The following is a 23,560-nucleotide window of genomic DNA, read 5'->3' as shown; positions in this document are numbered from 1 at the left end:
GAGCGTTTGCCTCTCTGCCATGTGCGTGACCCTGGGGGTCTCCACTCCCTGCAGCAGCCACATCCTGCCTGTCCCAGGTGGGCTGTGCTGGGCACATGGAGCTCCATACCCTCCACCTCCTGTGCACAAGTGCAAAAAATTAGGGTGGAAGTGGAAAAAAGGGACTTAAGTGGGGTTTTCATAGAATCCTGGCTTGGGTGGGAAGGCATCTTAAAGCTCATCCAGTGCCACCCTCTGCCATGGCACGGACACTTTCTACTGTCCCAGGGTGCTCCAAGCCCAGTCCACACTGGCTTTGGACATTTGTAGGGATGGAGCACTTCCAGGGATGATTTGGAGGATTTTGGAGGGTTTCAGCATGTGCTGGCATGGGGGGCTCTGGCTCAAGAGCTGACTGGGGACAGCTGGCCCTGCTGGAGGGGCTGGGGGATGTGCTGTGCCACAAGGCTGAGTGAGGAGGGGGCTGGAGCCAGCTCACCGAGTGTGTTGCATTGGGCTGGGCTGAACAGCAGCTTGGGGACAGCAGGGACAGCCCAGAGCTTGCCATGGGTGCCATGGGCTTGACCAGATGGACTCAATGCCACCATTGGCTGGATATTGCTCCTTATTTTCAGAGATGTTTTTTAGATAGTGCTTCTTGCCGTGTTTCTGCACAGCAGGTCCCTGTGGTGAGGATTTTCTGCCTTAGAGGCATCACTGAACCCTCTCCTGCTCCACTCTCTGGGCCTGAAACCTGCAAACTGGTACAAACGTTTGTTTTCTTGAGCAACTGGGATTTTTTTTCATGGAATAAAACTGTTCCATGGAGAATGCCAAGGGCATTTGGTGGTGGGGATGTCCCTGCTGTCCTGGCCACCCCTCTTATCCCCAACCCCCTCAGGGCTGAGAGCCCTGAGTTCTTCCGAAGCCTTTGCCATCTGTGCTTGCTGGTGGTGGGATGAAATCTCTTGCAGGAAGAAATTCCTCCCTGTGTGGGTGGGGAGGCCCTGGCACAGGGTGCCCAGAGAAGCTGTGGCTGCCCCTGGATCCCTGCAAGTGCCTAAGGCCAGGTTGGACAGGGCTTGGAGCAGCCTGGGATAGTGGAAGGTGTTCCTGCCCATGGCAGGGGGGAATGGGATGAGCTTTAAGGTTCCTTCCAACTCAAATCAGTCTGTGGTTCTCTGATTCCATTTGAGAAGCAAAAGGCACTTTTCCATGCACGGCCAAAGCAGCTCCTTGTCTCCAGGAGCTGCCCTGAGGGCACGGGGAGCCTGTCCCTGCTGCAGCAGCCAGCACAGTCCCGTGGGAGTCCTGGTGGGGCTCAGCATGTCAGAGAGCGTTTGGCTTTGCTCCATGGCTCTCTGAAAGCCCCGTGGCTGGAGCTGGAGGCCACAGCACAGAGGGACTCGGAGCATCCCTGCGGGGCTGCTGCTCCCCAGGGTGAGGTGAGGCTGAGGGGCAGGCAGGGAACCCCTGGGGAACCCATGTGCCCTGGTGCATGGCTCCCTGCCCGGCCCTCCCGCCTCACTGGGAACAACCCAGCTCTGAGCAGCTCCCTGGCTGAAAACCAGGACAGCCTGCATGGAACACAGGGGAGGATGGGGCTGGACTGGTTTGGTGCTCCTGCTGCTGCTCGGCTCAGGGGGCTGTGGTGCTCAGTGCGCTTGGACAGGACGGTGGCACAAGGGTGATGTGTGGCTGGGATCTGCGTCCCTCCCAGGTAGCCAAGTGACCCATGGATGGTGTTTCATGGCACCCCACAGGAGGGTCACCTCCCGTGGGTGTCTGAGCATCGCTGTGGGGCATGGGATGGTGCAGGCTGAGTCCTGCTGCTTCCCTCTTCCCGCAGGCAGTGAGAGGGAGGTGGGTGGTTTCCCTCCTGGGAACAGCCAGCTCATCTGCCTGCTGGGGTTGGAACCCCACACGGGGGCTCAGCATCCTGCTTGGGGCACCTCTTGCATCCCTGGTGGGTGCTGGGTCTCCCTGGGGTCTCTCAGCAGGATTTGATGAGCCTTGCTTCTGACTGGGAGCAGCTCTGGGTTCTCTCAGTGTGGGTACAGATCTGAGTGCCTGGGAGCACTGGGGCACCCGCTGTCCCCAGCCAGCCCCAGCCCCAGTGCCAGCAGGGACACAAAGTGGTACCTGAGGAAAAGGGAGTGTGGCTGCTTTAATGATTTGGCTGCGGTGAGAACTTGGTGTGGAGGAAATTGAACCCAAGGGAAAAAATCTTGTAATTTCATGCAAAAATTACATGGCAGCTCCAGGTGATTTACTGCAGCTATTTTGGTGGCCAGCTCTGGGGTGTCATTAGAGTGTTACAGGGTAAGTGACTGCTGGTGGAGGGTGTCTTCCCAAGGCATCTGATCTGGCCTCACCTGTTGGAGGGGGGTCTGGGAGGGCTGAGGGTGGGTTTTGTCCCCAAAGGCAGGGGGCTGATGTCCCTTAGCTGGATGTAGGCCCCTCGCAGAGCATTCCTGGCTATGGTGGCACCTCAGGCGAGCTGGCTGCTGGGGCTGGAGCTGCTGCTGCAAAGGGAGGGGCAGGATCTGACCCTGTGCTCTCCCCTTGCTCAGCACCCCCTGCCCCACAGCCCACCCTCTGTGTCCCTGTGGGGCTCGGGGTGTGTTGGGTGGGCAATGGGATCTGACACAAGTTCTCAGAGCAATGCTGTGCCCGGTGGCACTGCAAGGTCCCCTGGCCAGCTGCTTTTAGTCCTGAGGGCAAGCAGGAGGCCGTGCCAGGGCCACAAAGCTAAGGTGGGCAACAAACACATCAGCTCACCTGGTCCATAAGCCCCCTTCCTTTCGGCAGCATTCCAGGGCAGGGATACAGGGCACCAGGGGGGCAGGCAGGAGGTGGGCAGGGCTCCTGGCTGTCCCCTGCCTCCTGCCAGCCCTGCGGTGGCACCTGCAGCCGGCGGGCAGCAACCCCATAGCCAGGGAGGGTGTGGTGGCAGCCCCTCACTGTGGCACAGGGGCTGTGTCCCTGGGAGGTGCCTGGTGCCTGCAGGGGTGAGCTGCAGCTGGGTCTGTGTGCCCACAGCTCTGAGGAGCTCCTGCCCACTGCCAGGGAGCAGGGAAAGGCTGGGCTCTCCCAGAACATCCCCCAGTCCCATAGGGGAGTCCCCAGCTCCCGGGCCCTGCCCATGTCCCCAGAGGGGAGTGTGTGTCTGCTCGTTATCCACAGCCCTGCTCAGATCTAATGAGCCCTTTGGGGAGCTGTGGGGCAGGAGGGGGTGCTGGGGGATTCGCAGAGATGTGGTTCTGCATGCAGGGTGCACAGGATCACTGCCTTCCCCATCACCCCCAGGCTCCTGCTCTGCCCCTTCAGCTCACCCCTGCAAGGGTGGACAGTCCCAGCGAGGAGGGCAGCACAGACCCTTGGGGTGGTGGGGCAGGACAGGGCTTGGGGCAGACACTGTGGGGTGATGGGACCTCTCACAGCTGTGCTGGGAGCAGCTCTTCTGGCCCCTCCTGTCCTGAACCAGCTTGGGAGCTGCTGTGGCTGGAGGAGGGGCTGTCACACGGAGCCCCAGCACTGCCAAGGCAGGTTTTGGGGCTGTGCTGGCCCCACCAGCAGGAGCCCAAGGCAAGGGGTGTCTTTGTGCAGGCTGTGAGCGGGACTGACCTAGCAGGTGTTCCCCCAGCACTGAAATCACTCAATATCAGTCCTGGTTCTGTTTGCATCCATCCACATCCATCCATCCATCCGTCCATCCATCCATCCATCCATCCATCCATCCATCCATCCATCCATCCATCTTCTTCCCCCTGGGTGCGGTGGCCCAGAGCTCCAGGAGCATTTGGACAATGCTCTGAGGCAGAGGGATTGGGATTGTTGGGGTGTCTGTGCAGGGCCAGGAGCTGGACTGAGTGATTCAGGGGGGTCCCTCGTGTCCCTCTCAGCTCAGGACATTCTATGCTCCCATGACCCATCCCCTGAGCCCTCTCACTGGCACCTGGTGGCTGAGCTGGTGTGAGCCCCACTGACCACAGTGGGATGTAGAGAAGATGCTGGTGCTCTGTCTGTTCCCTCTGGACCAGAGTGAAAAGTCATTCCACAGGGATGGGCTCTGCAGTGCTCCCTGGGCTCTCACCAGGACAGGGAGGATGCTCCTGGCTTCGAAGGGGACGTGGAGTGATAGCAGCTGGCTGAAATAAAGCAGCTGCCATGGCAACAGCAACAGTCCCAGGGCTGGGAGAGGGATGCTGGGCCATGTGTGCCACCTCTGCCATGCTGGCACTCTGGTTCCAGCCTGGGCATGAGGAGTGTCCCTGTGTGGACAATGTGCCCTCTGCCAGCTCCCTCCTGGCTGGGGGGGTGCAGGGGGTCTCACCTGTCTGTGCAGCCCTAAGGGCTCATCCAAGCATCCCCCTATGCATCGGCAGCCCCTGGGACTCTGTGCCAGGCCAGGGGGCAGGGAGGCTGCAGTGTGGGGTTGCCCTGGTAGCCTTGGGCAAGGGCTGTGGAAGGAGTACTGGGCATGGGGGCTGCTGGGTGGGTGTGAGGAGCTGTGGGTGGTTTGATTGATGTCAGTCTCTGGTGAGTTTGGCAACTGCTTGTGGTCAGAAGGGGCAGGGAGGCACTGAACCAACTGTGGAACAACCTCAGCTGCTGAATGCACAGGGGTGGTGAGGGGCCATGCCAGGGGGTGCAGAGGGGCTGCACTGGGGTTGGACCCACTGAGAACCACCAAGATGTGTGGTGGAGATGGGCCAGGACCAGCACAGGGCCAGGCAGGGAATGGGCATCCACTTCAGAAACCCATCCAGTTCCACAGCACCTGTACTGGTTCTGAAACCAGCCTGGAGCCCAGGCAGCCACAGCCAGGCTCTGTCTGCATTTGGGGCTTGCCATGGGGCTGGTGAGTCCTGGCAGAGGGTCAGGGTGGTGGTTTCCTACCCGGACCTTCTCTTCCAGGAGAGGTTGGTCTTGGACACAACATTCCCCAGCCTGGGGAATGGCAGAAGGGCGCGGGCAGGAGGTGGCACAGCCTGGCCCGTGATGTGGGAACTCAGCTCCACTCGCGCATGCCGGAGTAGGGAGCTTGTCTGGAGCCACAGGGCATCGTGGGGCCGTGTGCCCCACAAAGGCCAGCCTGGACCCCTGCCTGGTCCCTGAGGGGGTGGCACAGGGGTGGCACAGAGAGGGGCCGCGGGGATGTTCTGGGAGGGGGCTGCAGCAGGGGGACCCCGCCAGCCGCAGCTGTCCCTCGGCCCTGCGCACACCTCGGGGGTGATTAGCGGTCCCTAATGAGCTGGCGGCGGTGCTAGGAGCGCGGGGGGAGGCGGGGATGCTCCGGCCACGCCGCTCGGGGCTCCTCGCGTGTCAGCCACCTGCGCGGGGCCGGGCGGCCGCGGCCCCTCGCGCCTCTAATGGGCATTTGGTTCAATTAGCAGCACGTCAGCCCCGCTCTGCTCAGCCGGAGCGCTGACCCGAATGCGCTGCCTTCGCTCGCCGCCGCCGGCGAGACCCCCGCGGCAGGGGGCGAGTGCCTCCCCCTGCCCCTGCCGTGCCCTTTCCGGAGGCACCGGGCGGCCCGGCCCGGCTCCAGCCCCAGGCAAGGACGTGCCGGGGAGAGGGGACAGCCCCGGCTCCCTCCCGAGGGGGAGATGGCAGACGGGACCTGGGCATCAGCTGATGTTGGGGGGCTGAGACAGAGCGAGGGGCTGGGGGGTTATGGGGCATTGAGGGGGGCTGGGGGCCTTATGGGGAATTGAAGGGGGGCTTATGGGGCATTGCAGAGAGCTGAAGGGCTTAAAGGATATTGACGGGCTGGAGGGTTATGTGGCATTGAGGGGCTTGGAGGGCTTACAGGGCATTGCAGGGTGCTTGGACATTGAAGGGGGCTGGAGGGTTTCTGGAGCATTGACAGGTCAGAGTGGCTTATGGGGCATTGAGGGTTCTGGGGGGCTTTATGGGGCATTGCAGGTGCCTAGGGAGCTTGTGAGGCATTGAGTGGGTCCGGCTGTGGGCTGCCATAGGGCACAGAGGAGCTGATGGAGCAGTGCAGGGGGGTTGCTGTGGGCTGCTGTGGGGTGGTGCAGAGGGCTGGTGTAGGAGTCATCTGTGGGGTGGTGCCAAGGGCTGCCTGTGGGGCAGCTGCATGGCCGCAGGGCACTGTGGAGGGCTGCATGGGGGCTGCTATGGGGCAGTAACACCCCAACAGGCTGTGGGGCAGGGCTCAGGCTGCAGAGGACAACTCACACATGTGGCAGCCTGGCTGAGCTCTTCGCCAGGAGCTGCTCCTGCCTAGCCAGGCCCTGTGTGCCCTGGGGCAGCAGGGACATGGGGGAATCCCAGCGCTGCTCACAGCAGAGAGGCTGCTAGGGATCCACTGTGGGGCTCAGTCCCATCCTCGGGAGCCCCGTGTGAGGCTGGGAAACCCCAGCACATGCTGGGCTGGATTTAGAGCCACCCACTGCCTCGCCCCAGCTGCGTTTGTGTGCTTCCCAGTACTGCATTCACCCACCCGTGCAGGGAGAGCTGGTGTGGGGCAGGATGATGAGGATTGGGCTGATGTGGGGCTGATGTGGATGGGAATGGTGTGGGGCTGATGTGCATCAGGATGGTGTGGATTGGACTGATGGTGTGGGGCTGATGGACCTGCAGCCTCTGGAGCTGGTGGGAGTCTCATGCTGCTGCTGCCTGCCTTTGGCACAGCATGGGGGTCCAATCCTGTCATCACGGGCCATCCGTCCCTGTCACAAGCATCCGGGGTGCTTGGCATCCCTGGTGTGTGGGCAGCACTGCCCCACATGTCAGCTGCCAGGCAGGCATGGGCCCCACTGCGGGTGGCAGTCTCAGGGCTGGTGAGCTGCGGCTCTGGGCAGGATGGTGACACCAGTGCAGGGAGTAGAGCTGGGCATACCCAGGGAATGGTGCCAGGATGCCCTGGGGGTGCTCCTCCTGCACTTAGCTGCTGGTGCCCATAGGCAGAGCCATTTTTTGGGTGAATATGATGTCTCTGGTGGTGTCACCATTGACTGTCCCATGCCACCTCCCTCCCTGTACAGCATCCCCAGGGATGAAGCCCCATCGAGGCTGTCGGCAGTCTCTGCCCTCTGGAATATTTCCTCCAGCAGTGGCAATCTTTATGTGCAAGAAGTGAGTAAGCATCAATTAACCCCTGGAGCCGTCCTTGTGCTGCCGGCAGAGCTCTTGTTAGTAGCCCTGTCCCTGTCCCCGTCCCTGCTTCCTCCTGCCACTGGCGTGAGAATCCCCACCAGCTAACAACCTTTGGCTCCTCTGCTGGATGGCCCAGCAGCCTGGACAGCCAGCCAGCCCCCGACACACCTTGCCCGCAGGGATCACTGAGAGCAGGGCTGCGAGGTGTGGGATGTGTGGGGAGCAGCTGGGATTGGTGGCTTTGCTTGGAAAACCCTTGGTGCTGGGCGGACAGCAGGGTCGGGTGGCAGCTCAGGGACAGTGGTGGGGACAGCAGAAGGTGCAGGGCATGTGACAGGGACGGGGAGGTCCACAGAGTGCCTTGTTTGCTCTCCCCAGCTCCGGCCAGGACCTGCTTTTGCTCGAATTGCACTTGTTTCCCCCCAGCCTGCTCTCCTCAGGGCACGCAGAGCGTGTTCCGCGCCCCTCCCTGCACCCCGACACCCGCGGGCACCCCAAGGCTGGAGGTGTGACCCTGCACGTGCTGCTGGGGCGGAGATGGGCAGCGATGCCCATTTTGGGGGCAGGTACCCGTCTGGGTGGCTCATATTCCAGGTTCATCTCGGGGGCCGATGCTCATTTCGGGAGTCCGGCCTCGGGGAACGGCTTCCGGCTCCCACCGCATCATCATTATCATCATTATCATCATCATCATCGCTGCCAGATGCCCATTGACAGTCAAGTCACTCTCCCAAACAATGGGTCCAGCTAATCCTTTTACAATGGGACTAATTGCTAATCAGACCGATTTCACACTGCCTGTTCCCCTGACAATGAGGCTCGCCGGAGGAGGGCTCCTGGGGGGGTGAGGGGCTCTGTGGGTGCCCATAGCCCCCCCTCAGACCCCGCAGCAGGACCAGCCCCCGGCAGACGGGCACGGGGGTGGCACTAGGGTCTTCCAGCTTGGCAAAGCCTCCGGCAGCTGGTGGCTGGGGGCTGACACGGGCTGAACCTCGTCCCGCCCGGTGCCAGCCAGGGCTGAACAGGGTCTCCGGTGCACCTGCAGCCCTGGTGCCACCTCCACCCTCCCCTCTGCTCCGCAGAGCATCCCCGTCCCCTCGGCAGAGCTGCAGGGCAGTGCTGGGCCCCAGTGCGGGTGTCCCCGTGGCACGGGCTGGGGGTGCGCTGGGGACCGCTGCTCCTTGCCCGGGGCTGTTTGGGGTCTGGGCAGCGGGGGCTGCGGCTGTGGGGTCACCAGTGGGCTGAGCCATCGGGGCGGGGCGGACAGGCAGGGGTGACGAGGGGAGCGGGGGGAGGCGCAGCGAGGGCGCAGGGCATGGCCAGCCCTGCAGTGGTGCAGGTTGCCGTGAGAAGTGCTGCAGGACAGTGTCAGAGGCGGCATGGGGGCCCCGAGATCGGCATCCTTTCCTGCACCCCCTGCACCCTGCCTGACCCCAGTGCACGCCCTGCCAAGGCAGCTGCTGTCACTGGGGGTTGCCAGCCCTGATGTCCCCTGTGTGTCCCCACCTGCACGTCACTGCCAGCCCGGGCTGGGAGCTGCGGGAGGCTGGATGCCCGGGGGCTGTCGGGGTGGCCGTGAGTGAAGCGGATCCCTGCCTGCCTGCCGTTAATCAGCTCCTGGCCCGCCCCAGCGCAGACCCCCGCCCCGCTCCGTGTGCCCCGAGCCGCGGCCAGCCGAGCATGTCGGGGTGCTAATGAGGAGAGAGCCGGGTGTGCTGCACCTTGCACTTAATTGCTGCTGTCTTCTGGCTCTTAATGAAGCTTGGCTGCAGGAGAAGCAGCAGCCTCCCCTTCCCTCCTCTCCCTCGGGCGGCCTGACCCTGCCAGCCCTGTCCCCTGCCTCAGGCAGTGCCGGGTGCCCTGCGCTCCCGCTGAGCTGGGAGAGGATCGTAAGAGAGGATGTCGAATGTCACCCCTACCCAGCTGTGACATCCCCAAAACCCAGCCCCTGTCCCCGTGCTCTGCATGGCAGCTCCGTCCCAGCTGCACAGGCTGCAGCCTCCTGCCTCCCGGGCAGAGCAGAGTCGGCAGCCCTGGCGGGGAAGGACTGCGGCCGTGGGGGATCCCCACTTCTGCCCAGCAGTGACTGAGGGGCCCAGCAGTGACTGAGCATCACTGCAGCAAGTCCAGCTTGGGCATCCCCAGCTCCCCATTGTATGTGGGTGCGAGGCAGCACTGTGGGGCTGAGCTGGCTGGTGGCCCTGGCCCTGCCAGGGCAGTGACAGCCATGTGCTGTGCTTCTGTCCCTGCTGCTTGCACGGCAGTTCGGTCGTGGAGGGGAGCCTGGGTCATCCGGTGGCTTAGGGAGAGGTACTGGAGGGGTCAGGGGACTTTCCCTGACAGCAAGGCTGGGCAGGGCTTGACCTGTTCTCCTTGAAGGTGATGCTGTTCTCCTTGAAGGTGATGAGCATTGGTTGGGCAGCTGTGTCCTAACCAACCCCCTGAGTCCCCTCTCCAGCTGTGCAGGAAGGGGTTAATGGCTGGCCCATACCTGCAGTTGCATTTTAAATATGTGAAATTAAAGCCCGTAATTTATTCTCCCCACACACGAAGGAGCAATTAGTTCTAAACACGGCTTAATCAGTCAGCGCGAGATTGATTTCTGTAGACTTGGATTTGGTGGCTGCTGGCGAGGAGCCAGCCTGGGAGCAATCTCCAAATAAATGAAGTGCAGAGAAGTAAGCCATTACATAATATGATAGATGAGGCTGGAGCTCACTTGCCTCTTCATTAGTATTCCACTGTACACCACAACAGCACCAAACTTTCTTCCCTGTACCATTGGTTCCTCCCCCTCCCTGTCCCTCTGCCCCTCCTGCAGCTAGGAAGGGGCTGGAGAGCTGCCTCCCCTCTCCAGCAGCTCCTGGGCAGCCCCGAGCCTTTGGGCAGTGCTGGGGGAAGGCTCTCTGTGCACTGAGGCTCTTCCCTTGGCTTTGCATCTTGCCTTTGTCCTCTGGGGAAGCTGAGGCACAGGGAGCTGGGGTGGCATCCCATGAGCTGCACATCAGCAAGGAGAGGCAGGTGTCAGACAATCCCAGGATGGTTTGGGTTGGAAAAGACCTTAAAGCCTGTCCAGTGCCACCTGTGCCAAAGCAGGGACACCTTCCACTTTCCCAGGCTGCTCCAGCCTGGCCTTGGACACTGCCAGGGATCCAGAGACAGCCACAGCTTCTCTGGGCAACCTGTGCCAGGGCCTCACCACCCTCACCGGGAACAATTCCTTCCCAAGATCCCATCTCTCCCTGCCCTCTGGCACTGGGAAGCCATTCCCTGTGTCCTGTCCCTCCAGCCCTTGTCCCCAGTCCCTCTGCAGCTCTCCTGGAGCCCCTTTAGCCCTGGCAGGAGCTCTGGGCTCTCCCTGGAGCCTTCTCTTCTCCAGGGGAACATTCCCGGTTTTCCCAGCCTGGCTCCAGAGCAGAGATGCTCAAGCCCTGGAGCAGCTCCAGGGCCTCCTCTGGACCTGCATTAACAGCTCCATGTCCTTCCTGTGCTGAGGGCTGCAGGGCTGGAGGCCTCACAAGATCTGCAGGTGGGGTCTCCCAAGGTCTGAGGGGAATACTGTGCTGGCCACTTCTCCTCTGGTGCAGCCCAGGCTGGGGTTGTATTTCTGAGTGCACATGGCTGGTTCATGTCCAGCCTCTCACTTACTAGAACCTTCTCTGCAGGAGTGCTCTCCATGTGTTCCTCTCCCAGTCTGTACTTACATCTTCATCCCCTCTCTTTGCCAGGCCAAAGGTACAAAGGTACATCACCCTAGGGTCACCCCAGCCTGTCCCTCCGTGGGGCAGGGACAGCTGGGGACCCTTGTGTTGGGATGTGCACCCCTGCTCCTGCCTCCTGCCAGCCCATCCCTGTTCCAGTGAGCTGCTCAGAGCCAGCAGCCACCAAGCAAAGGGCAGAGTGCTGCTCTCAGCAAGAGATGCTGCATGTGGATGAGGGAGCCAGAAGTATCCAGGATGGAAGCAGCCCCCAGTCAGTCCTGCTCTGGGCAGTGGGACTGTAGTGGGTTTGCAGACCTCCATGCTGTGGTACCCGAGCATCTGTGACCAGAGCCAGCCATGCAGGGGGCCACACCCTCTCCTTGTGGGCCCCCAGTCCTATTCACATGGGGTGACAGGCATTTGGGGACAAGGTCTCGCGTGGTGCCAACAGGTTGTCTTGGGCTGTGGTGGTGCCGACGTGCCCTGCACAGGGCATGTCCTGGTCCTGAGTGAGGAGGGGAGCACATCCCATATGCTGCCAGGCAGGGGAAGGGTCTTGGAGCCCACTCCAGAGGGTCAGTGCCCAAAGGGAGTCCCTCTTCCTGTGGAGCTGGTGGGGAGTGGGCTGGGATCTCTGCAGAGGTGCAGGCTGTGCTGGGAGCATCCCATGGGATATGTTGGGCATGTGGTGGGCTGGGAGGCATGGGGAAGCCCTGGACCTGTGCGTGGTCCTGACTCTGCCACTGCATTTGCTGCCTGCTCACTTTGTCACTCTGCAGGCTCCTGCCAGGGAAGAAGGGTCCCCTGAGAGCTGGCCCTGGCTGCTGCAGGTCCCTGGGACATGTGCTAAAGACACCTCCATCCCTGCCACGACAGGAATTGTGCTAAGGACAGAGCTGGGAGATGCAGCCAAGGGCTTCGACCCATGGGATACTCTGCAGGGATGTGGGAGGGACCTGCCAGCTGAGCTGTCCCAGCCCTGACCCCTGCAGCTCAGACATCCCAGGGGATGCAGCCCAGCTGTCCCACCATGCCCTGTGTACCCCCCAGCCCCGTGGACGTCCCTTTCCTCCTGGGGTGCTGTCCCTGCTGCTGACCCTCCCCTGTCCTTGCTGTCCCCGCAGAACTCCATCCGGCACAACCTGTCCCTGCACACCCGCTTCATCCGCGTGCAGAACGAGGGCACTGGGAAGAGCTCCTGGTGGATGCTGAACCCCGAGGGCGGCAAGACGGGCAAGACGCCGCGGCGGCGGGCAGTGTCCATGGACAACAACAGCAAGTTCCTGCGCATCAAGGGCAAGGCCAGCAAGAAGAAGCAGCTGCAGGTGACACAGGAGCGCGGGGAGGACAGCCCCTCCTCCCAGCAGGCCAAGTGGTCGGAGAGCCCCGCGTCCCACGCCAGCGATGAGTACGACGCCTGGGCGGACTTCCGGACGCGGGCCAACTCCACGGCCAGCACGCTGAGCGGGCGCCTCTCGCCCATCATGGCCAACCACGAGCCGGACGAGCTGGAGGAGGATGACGGTACCCCCTCGTCACCGCTGATGTACCCTAGTCCCTCCAGCACCATGTCTCCTTCCCTCAGTGCCCGCTGCTCCGTGGAGCTGCCGCGGCTGACCGACCTGACCGGCACCATCAGCCTGAACGAGAGCCTGGGGGAGAGCATGCTGGAGGACCTGCAGGATGGCTACAGCATGAGCCCCTCCCAGCAGCTCCCCCCGGCTGCCCTGCGGCAGCGGAGCTCCAGTTTCACCTTCAACTCCAAGTGCTCCAGCATGGGCGCCGCCTCCAACACCTACTGTGGGACCATCTACAGCCAGCCGGCCATGAGCCTCATGCGCCGCCTGCCCATGCAGACCATCCAGGAGAACAAGCAGGCCACCTTCTCGCCCGTCAGCTCCTACAGGAACGCCTCGCTGCAGGACCTGCTCTCCTCCATCTCGTACGCGCACAAGGAGAGCATGGTCCCGGGGGACCTGCCCCTGCCGCAGGCCAGCCCCATGGTGCCGGCCCGCGGCCACAGACACAACCCGCTGCTGTGCGGGGGCGGGGAGCAGGGCTTGTCCTACCCGCCCCACCCAGGCTCTCTCATGAAGAGCAACGCGTTGTACCACCCGTCACCAGCCGGTCACCACCCTGCGGTCAACACCAGTGCCTTAGCCAATCCCGTCAGCCTTATGAGCCTGCCCAGTGACTCGTGCAGCATGACGGCCATGCCGCACCACGGGCACCTGCATTCCTACGCTAATAACCAAGGGGCACACATGAGCTTGCTGGATTCGCTGCAGGGCCCCTACCCGGGGGCTGTCCACCCCCCTGTGTTGGGCCAAGACAGGTTCCCAGCAGACCTGGACCTGGACATGTTCAACGGGAGCCTGGAGTGCGATGTGGAGTCGATCATCCTGAATGACTTTATGGACAGCGATGAGATGGACTTCAACTTCGACTCGGCCCTCCCGCCACAGAACGGGCTCAACATGCCCGTGCTGCCCGGCGGGCCGCAGCCCACGAACCAGAGTTGGGTGCCCGGGTGATGCTTGCCCCAGCACGGGCTCACCACCGGGAAGCCACAAGGGGAACACTGAGACTAACTTTTTTTTCCTTTCTCTTCTGCCTTTGTTTGTTAAGATGGGTGAGAGCCATCGGTCTGAGCTTGAGGTCGAACATGAAACACAAACCGGAGGGTCAAATATTGAGATCGGGAGGACCCCCAGCCCCACGTGTGCCCGCTCTGCGGGTCCTGCCAGCATCCCCTGGAGGATTCAGGGCAGGTGGGTGGGAGAGGCAGCCGGAGCCAGGCAGATCCAGGGGGTAGCAGGAAGGGAAAGTCTTTCCAGATGGTCCCAGTGCCCCATGGTGATGGTGCCGGTTTGATTTGCCCTTGGGTGGGCTGGGTGACGGAATGGTGACGGCTGGTGGTGTGGGACCCCCCTGTGTGGGCATCCCCTCTGGGAAGAGACTCTTCTCTGAGCCACCTTGGGAAACGAGTCCTCTGGGTAGAAGTGTAAGGAGTGGGGACCCTGCCCCAGGGCAACGGGGGGCTCATGACCCCTCAGTCCTGGTGGAGATCAGAGCTCTGCCGAGCCCACACCCCCAGGCACCTCCACTGCGGGTGCTCTGCTGTGGCTCCAGGCAGGTTTCCTTACCGAGCAGTGAGACGGGGCTGGTGGAGGGGGGCTGTGCAGTCAGCAGCCCTGGGAGCAGCATCTTGGCAGCCCCCAGGGCCTGAGGGTGCCACAGCAAGGCTGCAGCCCCTGCCCGGAGCAGGCTGGGCATGCTCCAGGGTGGTGCTGCTGGCAGAGAGGGTCCCCCGTGCTGGAGGCTCAGGGGCAGCTCGCTGGGGTGGGGAGGGTGGCGTATTTATTTGATTTCATGCGCTCTTTTGCCATTGAGTTTTTGCATTGGAAGGAAGAAAGGGCTGATCTTAGGGAGAGGAGAGAGAGGCTGTGGGCAACGCTGCTGGCTGTGTCCCATCATGTGGCTCATCTTGGCTTGGCTGTGGCTCTGGGTGTTGGATGATGGGGTGACAGCTGGGGGGCTGTGATGTGGGTCATCCTGGAGATGGGGCTGTGTGCTTGTGAGGAGGGGAGGGGTATGGTCACCAGGCCTCTGGATGCAGCGTGGGATCCATCCTGCCCCAAGAGTGGGTGATCCACATTGCTCAGGGAGGTGCCACAGGGCTCCCAGCCAGGGCTGGGGGTGTCCTGGAGGGTCAGTGCCTGTCCCAGTGAGCTCACTGCCCACCCCTGGTGTGCCAGGAGAGCTGGTCCAGGAGCTGTCAGCAAGAGGGTTGCACCCACCTGCCAGAGGCTGGGGCCCCATGGGGAGAGAGACCATGATTAACATGTGTCCTGCTGTGTGTCAGGACCCTAAACTGACCCCACTGTTCAGTGGGACAGGAGTGGGCCATGGATTTCCTGGCCATCCTGCACAGCTGCCAGGAGCAGCAGGATTTTGGAGGGGACAGGCTGGTGGGCACCAGGAGTAACAGGTCTGGTGATGGTGGAGGGGCTGGCAGGTGGTGGTGGGAGGTGCTGCTCAGTCCTATGGGGTCTGTGCTCAGCCAATCTTCCTCCTGGGCACCACAAGCTTTCTCTAACCCCCAGCCCCTGGCTTGCAGCAGGGTCAGTGCACAGAACCAGCACATTTTCTTAGCCCAGCTCTTCCCTGCTTGCCCTGCACCAGCTCCTCTGCCACAGAGCTGGTGCTGGGTTCTGGCCAGACACAAGGACAGTGGCTGCCCCGAGTCAGGGCAGGGGGACCTGCAGGTGGGCACCTCCTGCTCCTCTCCTGACCCATATGGCTGTGGCAGAGCGTGACAGAGGAGCCCCATGTGCCACCGCTCACCTTCACCCAAGGCACATGGCAGGCACATTCTCTGAAGACATTCTTACAAGTTAATTAATTATGTTTACATTATTTGATCATGTACAGAATTTAATATATTCTATTATATATAATCTTTCTTGAATGCTTTTTAAAAAAAGATTATTCTTTGGTCAGGATCATTACCACATTCCTTTTATACACCACCTCTCGTTTCAGGCATCTTTCAAATCCTTGGAAACCGATTGCAAATGGCTGTTTAATCCCCGACCCCCCAGTTCAGCACGTGGGTGTGAGGGACCCAGAGGCAGGAGGGCAGCTCTGGCTGCCCTGGAGGAAACGGGGGCCTCTGCCCCCAGGAATGGGAGAAAGGGAAGGGGTCCTGACTCTTCAGGCATCTGATCTCCAGGCACAGATCCAGCAGCACACCAGCATGCCGGGCAGCAATCAGGCATTTGCAGATGGGATTCTCCCACTCAGGGGTCCCCGAGCCCCCTTCGGTGTCACAGACAAAGGCTGGCCGTCACCGCGGCAGGGGAGCCGCACCAGCAGCAGGAGAGAAGTGTCCCCTTGTCCCCTGCCGCCCCCGCGCCCCCTGCCCCGCTGCGTGGGCACAGCCCATCGCCAAGCTGTCGTCGTGGTTCGTGACCGTGGGGTTGTCGTGTGTGCGGTGCAGTGGTGTTGGTAACGTCGTGTGTTCAGTCGTCGTGCGGGGCGAGGCGGCGGGGCGGGCACAGACACCCCTGGGCAGCGGGGACCCCTGGCACGGGGTGGCTGTGGGGCAGGGGGCACAGGCTGGCCCCGCTGTGAGACCAAAGGAACTGCGGGGCTGAGGTGTCCGGTGGGTGGTGGTGATGGAATGGGGGTGTCGGGGCTGTGCTTTGTGCCCGTGGGGCAGGCGGGTCCTGGGGGTCCTGGGGGCAGCTGGCACGGCTGTGCCCCCTGCAGTTGCAGGGAAGGGGACACCAGGGCTGTATGTCCTGTGTGGGATGGCTGAGGCTCCGGGTTCCCTCTGCAAATAGTGAGGCCACCTCATGTCCCACCTCACTCAGCTCCATCCTCCCCTCTCCATCACCCCCTCCCTCCATCCCCCCACCCCACAGTGCCCGTCTGGGCCCCGGGAGCTCCCTCTGCTCCCACCCTGCTCCCGCCCTGCCCTGCCTGGAGCTGGTGTGGGGGACACCGCAGGGCCCCCCGGTTTGCTTCCCCCGGCGGTTTTGGGTCTGTCCTTTCCCTCGTATTTATAGCTGTACAGACTGGGGGGGAGGGTCTCGGAGGCATCATCTCTCACACGCATCTATCGTAGGCAATGGTAACTTTCTTGGTTGTGCTATTAGAGTTTGTGTATGTGGCAATGTAAAGAACTGTGTATAGTGCATTGTACAGCATATTTTCATGAATAAAATTGTTTTAAATATTACAAGGTGGGGCTGCTGCTGTCAGTGCTTGTGTGTTTGAGTTGAGAAAGGGGGACAGTGCCCCCAAGGAAGCTGGAGAAGCTGGGGACCATTACCAAGGGGGAGAGGAGATGTTTGGTGAAATGGAGCTTGCACCCAGAGCATGGGGGTGGTTGGACTGTGGAGGTCACAGAACCACAGGATCATTAAGAAAAGCCCTCTGAGACCATTGAGTCCAACCATTCTCCCTGCACTTCCAAACTCAGTGCTAACCCATGTCTGCAAGTGCCACATCTACACATCTTTTGAACCCCTTCAGTGACTCCACCACTGCCCTGGACAGCCTGGACAACCCGTGACTTACAATCCTTTCCATGAAGAATTTTCCCTAATATCCAACCTGACCCTCCCCTGGCACAGCCTGAGGCCATTTCATCTCATCCTGTCCCTGTTCCTTGGGAACAGAGCCTGACCCCCTCCAGCTGTCCCCTCCTGTCAGGGAGCTGAGGAGAGTGAGCAGTTATGGTCTCACCTGGACACCGACCTCTGGACATTCTCCTGGGCAGTCTAGAAATAAATGTATTTACTAACCTTTATCGATATTTTCTGATTTCCTACCTCAGGGCAACTGCTGTCCAGTACAATAGTAGGGATCAGTGTCTAGTGTAGGTGCTCATGTCCTGCACCCAGTGCCCCAAGCCCCCTTGTGTCTTGTAAGGCTTCCTGGGAACAGCCCCCAGCCACTGGCCTGGAAATGGTCTGGAAATCACCCTTTCCATCTGCTACTGGAGCTGTTTGGACTGAAACCTCTCCTTCATGTGGCTTAATTTATTTCCTGTCCAACTCTGTTCCACCCCTGCCATGGGCAGGGACACCTTCCACTATCCCAGGTGGCTCCAAGCCCTGTCCAGCCTGGCCTTGGACACTTCCAGGGATCCAGGGGCAGCCACAGCTTCTCTGGCAATTCCATCCCAGCCCCTCCCCACCCTCCCAGGGAACAATTCCTAAATCCCAAGATCCCATCTCTCCCTGCCCTCTGGCACTGGGAAGCCATTCCCTGTGTCCTGTCCCTCCAGCCCTTGTCCCCAGTTCCTCTCTAGCTCTCCTAGAGCCCCTTTAGGCCCTGGCAGGAGCTCTGGGCTCTCCCTGGATCTTCTCCTCTCCAGATGAACATTCCCAGTTTTCCCAGCCTGGCTCCAGAGCAGAGATGCTCAAGCCCTTGGAGCAACTCCATGGGCTCCTCTGGACTCTCTCCATCACCATTAGCCCTTTCTGTGGTAATTGATTCCCAGTGCTCCACTCTCTGAAATCTCCCTCAGCACCACCAGTGACACCCCAGCAGAACCTCCCTGCTCCCAGTGAGCTGCTGGGACACAGCCCAGAGTTGCCTCTCCAGCACGGGGGGACTGGCCAGGGGGAGAGTCCCTTGCAGGGTCAGTCTGTGCCCACTCAGGAGCTCCTAAAGGTGCTCTTAAACCACCCCCCATGACTGGTTGAGTTTTCCTACATCTTTTTATAAGAAAACACACAGTTTCCAGGCAATCCGTTGTTATTCCCATGTCCTCAGCAAACCTCACCTTGCTGGAGAAACTTGTAATCCTGTTTTTAAACAAAAGGAAAAAAAAGAAAAAAGGAAAAAAAAACCCAACAAGAAGAAAGCTGTCAAGTTGGTTTAACAGGATCTATTTTCCATAAATCCCTGTTGATTGGCATTAATTATATCACCCTTTTGGGTTCTTTATTCATTGCGTTCAGTATCAGCCGTTCCACTATTTTCCCTGGGATCAATGTCAGGCTGACAGAGCTGAAATTACCCACGTCGCCCTGTTTCCCCTCTTGAAATATTAGGCCAAGCTCCACTTTTCTCCCAGGGCCCCAGGAATCCCCATGCACTCTGCACCAGAGCAGAACTTAATGGCAGAACTCCAGGATGTGCTGATTCTCCTCCCTGGACTGCAACCCCCATGCCAGGCATCTCCAGACAGCTCCCAAGCAGAGCTCAGTTTTTGCTTCCCGTGGTTGTCCTCCTTGCAGAGGCTCAGCAGAGCTGTGTGCTGACAGCCTGTGCCTGCTCTGCACGCACTGACCTTCTCCCAGTGCCATCTCTGAATGCCACCACGTCACCAGGAGCCTGCCGGGCTCTGCACCCACAGCCCTTGTGCAAGGCTGGCTGGCAGCCTGTTGCAGGGGTGGGATTTGATTTGTGCCAAGAGGTTGGGCAGGAGGGGTCAGAGGCTGTTCTGGTCTGGAAAGTGGTGGGAATGCAGCCCAGCTCAGGGACATCCTCCCAAAGAGAGGCTGCTCTCCTGCAGGGCTTGGAGCAACATGGTCTAGTGGAAGGTGTTCCTGCCCATGGCAGGACAGCTGGATTGTCTTTAGGGCCTTTCCAACCCAAACCATTCTGTGACTGTGTGATGTGCATCCCACCAGTACCTCAGTCATGGTACACAAACTACTCTGGATACAACCAGCCTGTAATGCAAATTTAGGAATCCTGGCTGCTGGTGAAGGCCCAGTGTCCTACCCTCTGGAAATCCTTCCCAGGCATGAGCTCAAAGCCACCCTGAAATGGCCAAGCCAGCAGGCAGACAGTGCCAGCAGGGCTCTGTCCCAGCAGAGCTCTCAGGCCATGCATGGTTTCCATGTGGCTGTAAGGATGGCCTGCTCTGCACGTGTCCCACCCTGTGTCCTGTGCTGGGTGTTGGGAGGAAATGGGGGAGCAGCTGCATGGTCCTGAGCCAGGAACAGCTGCACACGAGGTGCTGGCAGTGCCCCATTGCCACAGAGGTACTGATGACTGCCACTCTGCCAGCTGTCCTCGTGTCCCCCTCTGCCAGGATGTGCTGGGAGGTGCTCAGTGCATGGACACCTGCTGGGGGTGGCACAGACCTGAGCTCCAGCTCAGCTCAGGTCCTCAAGAGGAAAGCTCTGGGGGTGCAGAACAAGGTTGAGACATCAGGAGCTGATCCAGCTGTTCCATCCAGGCTACTCAGGACTGCCCTGACTGCCCAGGGTACTCCTCAAGAGGTTGCACAAAGCCCATGAGAGACTTCCTTCCCCATCCCAGCTGTCCAAGGGAGCTGGGTGAAGGCAGGAGGGCAGCTGGCTCAGCCCATGCCTGGGAGACACTGACTGATGGCACTGGAAGGGGACACCCAGGACCTGTGCTCCTGAGGATGTCCCAGGCATCCCAGGCAGGAGGGCTACCCAAAGAGCAGAAGGTACCTGTGGACCCCAAAACATCCACCCAGAGCTGAGGGGGGGACGTGGGAAGGTGCTGTGAGGCAGCAGGAGATGGAATGGACCAGGTAGGGGCAGAAGGAGTTTGGAGAATTCCTGGTGACCTCCTCAGAAGAGAAATTTCCTGCCATGGGGGTCACTGGGGTGTGAGGAGCTGGGGGATGGGGGGCAGCCCAGACAAGGAGCCCCTGGTTCCCACTGACCCTGGAGCCCTGACCCTGCCCCCAGCTGGCCTTTGCTGGGTGCTCTGGGTGACAGGCAGGGAAAGGTGAGCACCCACCACATTCTCACTCAGCATGACCCTGTCCCATTCCCACAGGCTGAGCTGCCCCAGTGCAGCAGCACAGGGAAGGAGGCTTTGGGGCTCAGGGAGGCTGAGGACACTCAAGCAGAGCCCCATGAGGGATCTGCCTGCTGGTGGGCGTGGGGCAGCACCTTGGGGAGCAGTGCCTGGTGAGATGTGCTGCTGCTGAGCACGAGGGACAGGCTCATTCTGCACCAAAGCTGAGCCCCCCAGGCACTGCCTTTGTCCCTTCCCACCTCAGGAGGAGGACAGGGAGCTCAAGACACAGGAAATGGAGAGAGGTGGAGATCCAACTGCTGTTGCTGCTCTGCTCTGCCTGCATGGCAGGAACATCCCTGAGGGACAAGGGACACATCTGGAGCCACACAGATTTGTCTGCATTGACAGGCTTTGGCTGGGTGAGCAGGAGGGTCTCTGGCAGCTGGGACTGTGCCACTGACCCTTCCCACCCCATCCCACCGGGACACAGCTGGCTCATCTCACGGGCACTGGCTGTGGGCTTGTCCTGAGAGGGTCCTCTGACATATTTCAGTATTCTGTGAGATAACAATTGAGAGGCTTAATTGGAGAGCGGCAAAGTGTGCAGATTTCTGCCCCTTTGAAGACAGCAGTCCCTGTGTGGCCACAAATCCTCTCTCTGCTGCACCAGCAGCCTCCCCATTTCCCCTCTGTTCCATGAACTCGGCTCCTCCGGGCTCCTGGATGAGCCAGAGGGATCCAGCCCACAGGCACTGTGTTATCCCTGGAGCTGAAAGCTGGGTCCTGAAGGGACAGGGGCTCCCTGGGCCTGGAGACAAGCCAGGGTGCAGCATCCCCCACAACCCATGGGCAGATGTCCCCACAGCTGCCCCTGGAGCATGTGGGAGAGGACAGGAACAGAAGGGTACAGACAAATAAGGAGGAAAGCCTTCAGGAGCATGTGTCTGTCATAAGATACTCCCTTGCAGAAATCTTGGAAACCTTAGAAAGAGTTTTTGCTCAATGTTATTAATTAAGGCAAAAGAATCCCCATATGGAAAGAGAAACAGTCAAGTTATATTTTTGCTAAATACGCGGCACCATATGGTAACATACAGAAAATTGGCCACATAGGCAGCCTAGAATATATGTTACCATATGTTCATATGTACTTTATAATTTCTTTGTTTTTGAAAAAGGGCATTGTCTTATGGGGCAAAAATGAGCAGCCCACCCCAGGGAAGGAGGAGAAACAAGGAGAAACAGCACAAGCTGCTTGTGCTGAATGAAGCCCAAGGAAGCAACCCAGCCACCTGGCTTGGGGGCTGCCAGGAGGAGCCAGCATGAGGGCAGGGAGAGCTCCTTTCCTGCTCCTCATCCTCCATGGCACCCCCTTGGCACGGGATGCTTGGCTGATACGCCGTGCGCAGGCTGGGGACACCAGGAGCAGGAGGAGGAGGAGGAGGAGTGAAGAGCTGTCCCCAGGAAACCTTCATTTCCCTGCAGTGAAACCAGAGAGAGGGAAGGATCTGCTGGGAAAGTGTGGAGACCTTGGAAAAGTGCAAAGATGCTCTGTCCCCAGGCTGTGAGCACAGCACAGGACCCTGTGTGTGTGGGAGGGCTGTGGGAGGTGTGTCCCGGGGTGTGCAAACACCTGTGTCCCGGGGAGGTGGCTCTGTGTGTGTTCTGCACACGTGTGGGTGAGCGTGCACCCCACACACACCCCGGGTGCTTTGGGATCAGCGGGGCTGCACCTCCCAGCCCCCCGAGGGGCTTGGGGAGCTGCCAGCCCAGGAGGAGCTCCCAGGGAATGCAGCTCCAGCCGGAGCCTCTGGCACCAGGTGCTGGTGGCTGAGTGTGCCCCAGCTGCAGTGTGTGCCCAGGGGGGCTCTGGGGCTGTGCCTGCCTGTGCTGAGCTCTGGCTGAGCTTGTCCCCCAGAATAACTGGGCAGAGGGTCTCTCTCACTTGTGTGTGCATAGGGAGATGTCATTCATCACTCAGGATGTCCCCAGAGAACAAGCAGAGCCCCAGGTGTCCCTGGGGGTGGAGGGCCCAGTGCTGCTTCCCTGCGAGGGCAGAGTGCTGGACTGGGTCTGCTGGGCAAAGTCGCTCCTGCATTTGGCCCTGTTCAGGACAGCCCTGATCATGGAATTATGGAGTGGTTTGGGTTGGAAGGGCCTTTAAATATCCTCCACCTCCACCCCTGCCATGGCAGGGACACCTCCCACTATCCCAGCCTGCTCCAAGCCCTGTCCAACCTGGCCTTGGAGACTACCAGGGATCCTGGGGCAGCCACAACTTCTCTGGGCAACCTGAATATCCCATCTGACCCTTCCCTCTGTCACTGTGATGTGCTGTCATTCCAGACCCTTGTCTTCTAACAAAAGTCACTTCTAAAGTCACTTCTAACTACCTTTTTCCCTGCTCCATTTTCCCTTCCATTTACCTTTCATCCTCCTCCAAGGACAGGCTGGAGCTTTGTCTTTCCCTCCCCTTGCACAGCCCCAGCCCCAGCTGCACCATTGGCTTTGGGGAGCAGCAGCTCCTCAGGAATCCAGGATTTAATCCCAGCCCCAGAGCAGGGACTCAGTGCGTGTGGCTGCTGATTAACAGCCCATGAGTCCATGGGATTCTGGCTTTCCCGAGTGCCCTGCGGATTCTGGGATGCTGCAGGAAGCTCTGCCAGGCTGGGACTGTGCTGAGCTGAGCACTGCAGGTGATGGTCTCTGAGTGGAGTCAATGCATCCTCCTCCCCAAACCCATTAGCACCTGGCTGAGCACTCAAAAATCATTCCTGGGTAGGACCCGTGGGGCCACAACCAGGTGGGCAAGGCAGAGGTCTCTGCCAGCAGTCACCTTGGCTCCTGTCACTGTGGATGTTTGGTCCCAGGTGCCATCCCAGGCTGGGCTCTGCTGCAAACACACCTGGCAGGTGCTCAGCCCTGCTGGGAACACAAAGGCTCTCTCTCTCCCTGCTGAGTGCCAGCCCCTCTTGCTGGAAGCTCCTTGGCTCTTCTGGTGCCACCTGCCCTGCCCTGTGCACAGAAAGTGCTTGGCTGCAAACCCATCCCTTGGTCCAAGGAAGGTGAAGGCTGCAGTGGAATTCTGTGTCCCAACAGGGAACGAGAGCTGCTCCTGTCTGCATGTGACCTGAGGGAGTGACCCCCTGTGTCCCCAGCCCACCCAGCATTCTGGGGGCTGTCCCCTGTCCCCACTGCGTGGCTTTTCTCCAGCCATGTGTTAGGACCAGTGCCAGAGTCCCTCTGGCCAGGAGCAGGTCCTGACCTGTGTGGTCTCTGGCACCTGGTGCTGCAGCTCAGGGGTGGTGGGAGGTGTGGGAGTTCTGTCCAGCCCTCAAGTCCTCCATAGGTTAGGAGAGGCTTGGATCCTGCCAGGCAGTGTGCTGGTGCCCCAAGCCCTGCTCTGCACCCTTTGTCCTGCAGGAGATCCACGACGTGTCTGGGGTGGATGTGAATCCCAACCCTGCGTGCTGCAGGGTGAGGACGGAGATTCCCCCACCTCACAC

At 60.4% G+C, this 23,560-nt stretch overlaps 1 protein-coding gene across 2 annotated transcripts in view; it reads left to right on the top strand.

Moving 5' to 3' along the window:
- The window catches only part of FOXO6 (forkhead box O6), a 37,444-nt gene extending 20,887 nt beyond the window's left edge, over nt 1-16,557 (top strand). For both annotated transcript variants that reach the window (XM_085081540.1, XM_085081539.1), the window contains one exon: nt 11,933-16,557. In XM_085081540.1, the coding sequence (XP_084937666.1) occupies nt 11,933-13,342 (1,410 nt within the window). In that variant the 3' untranslated portion in view covers nt 13,343-16,557. The remainder of the gene's footprint in view (nt 1-11,932) is intronic.
- Nucleotides 16,558-23,560: the final 7,003 nt, after the last annotated feature.

Source organism: Lichenostomus cassidix, chromosome 23 (assembly GCF_008360975.1).
Source record: "Lichenostomus cassidix isolate B80296 chromosome 23, HeHo_3.0, whole genome shotgun sequence".
NCBI lineage: Eukaryota > Metazoa > Chordata > Aves > Passeriformes > Meliphagidae > Lichenostomus > Lichenostomus cassidix.
Note: the sequence above shows the minus strand (reverse complement) of the source record. Positions and strands in the feature narration are given on the sequence as shown.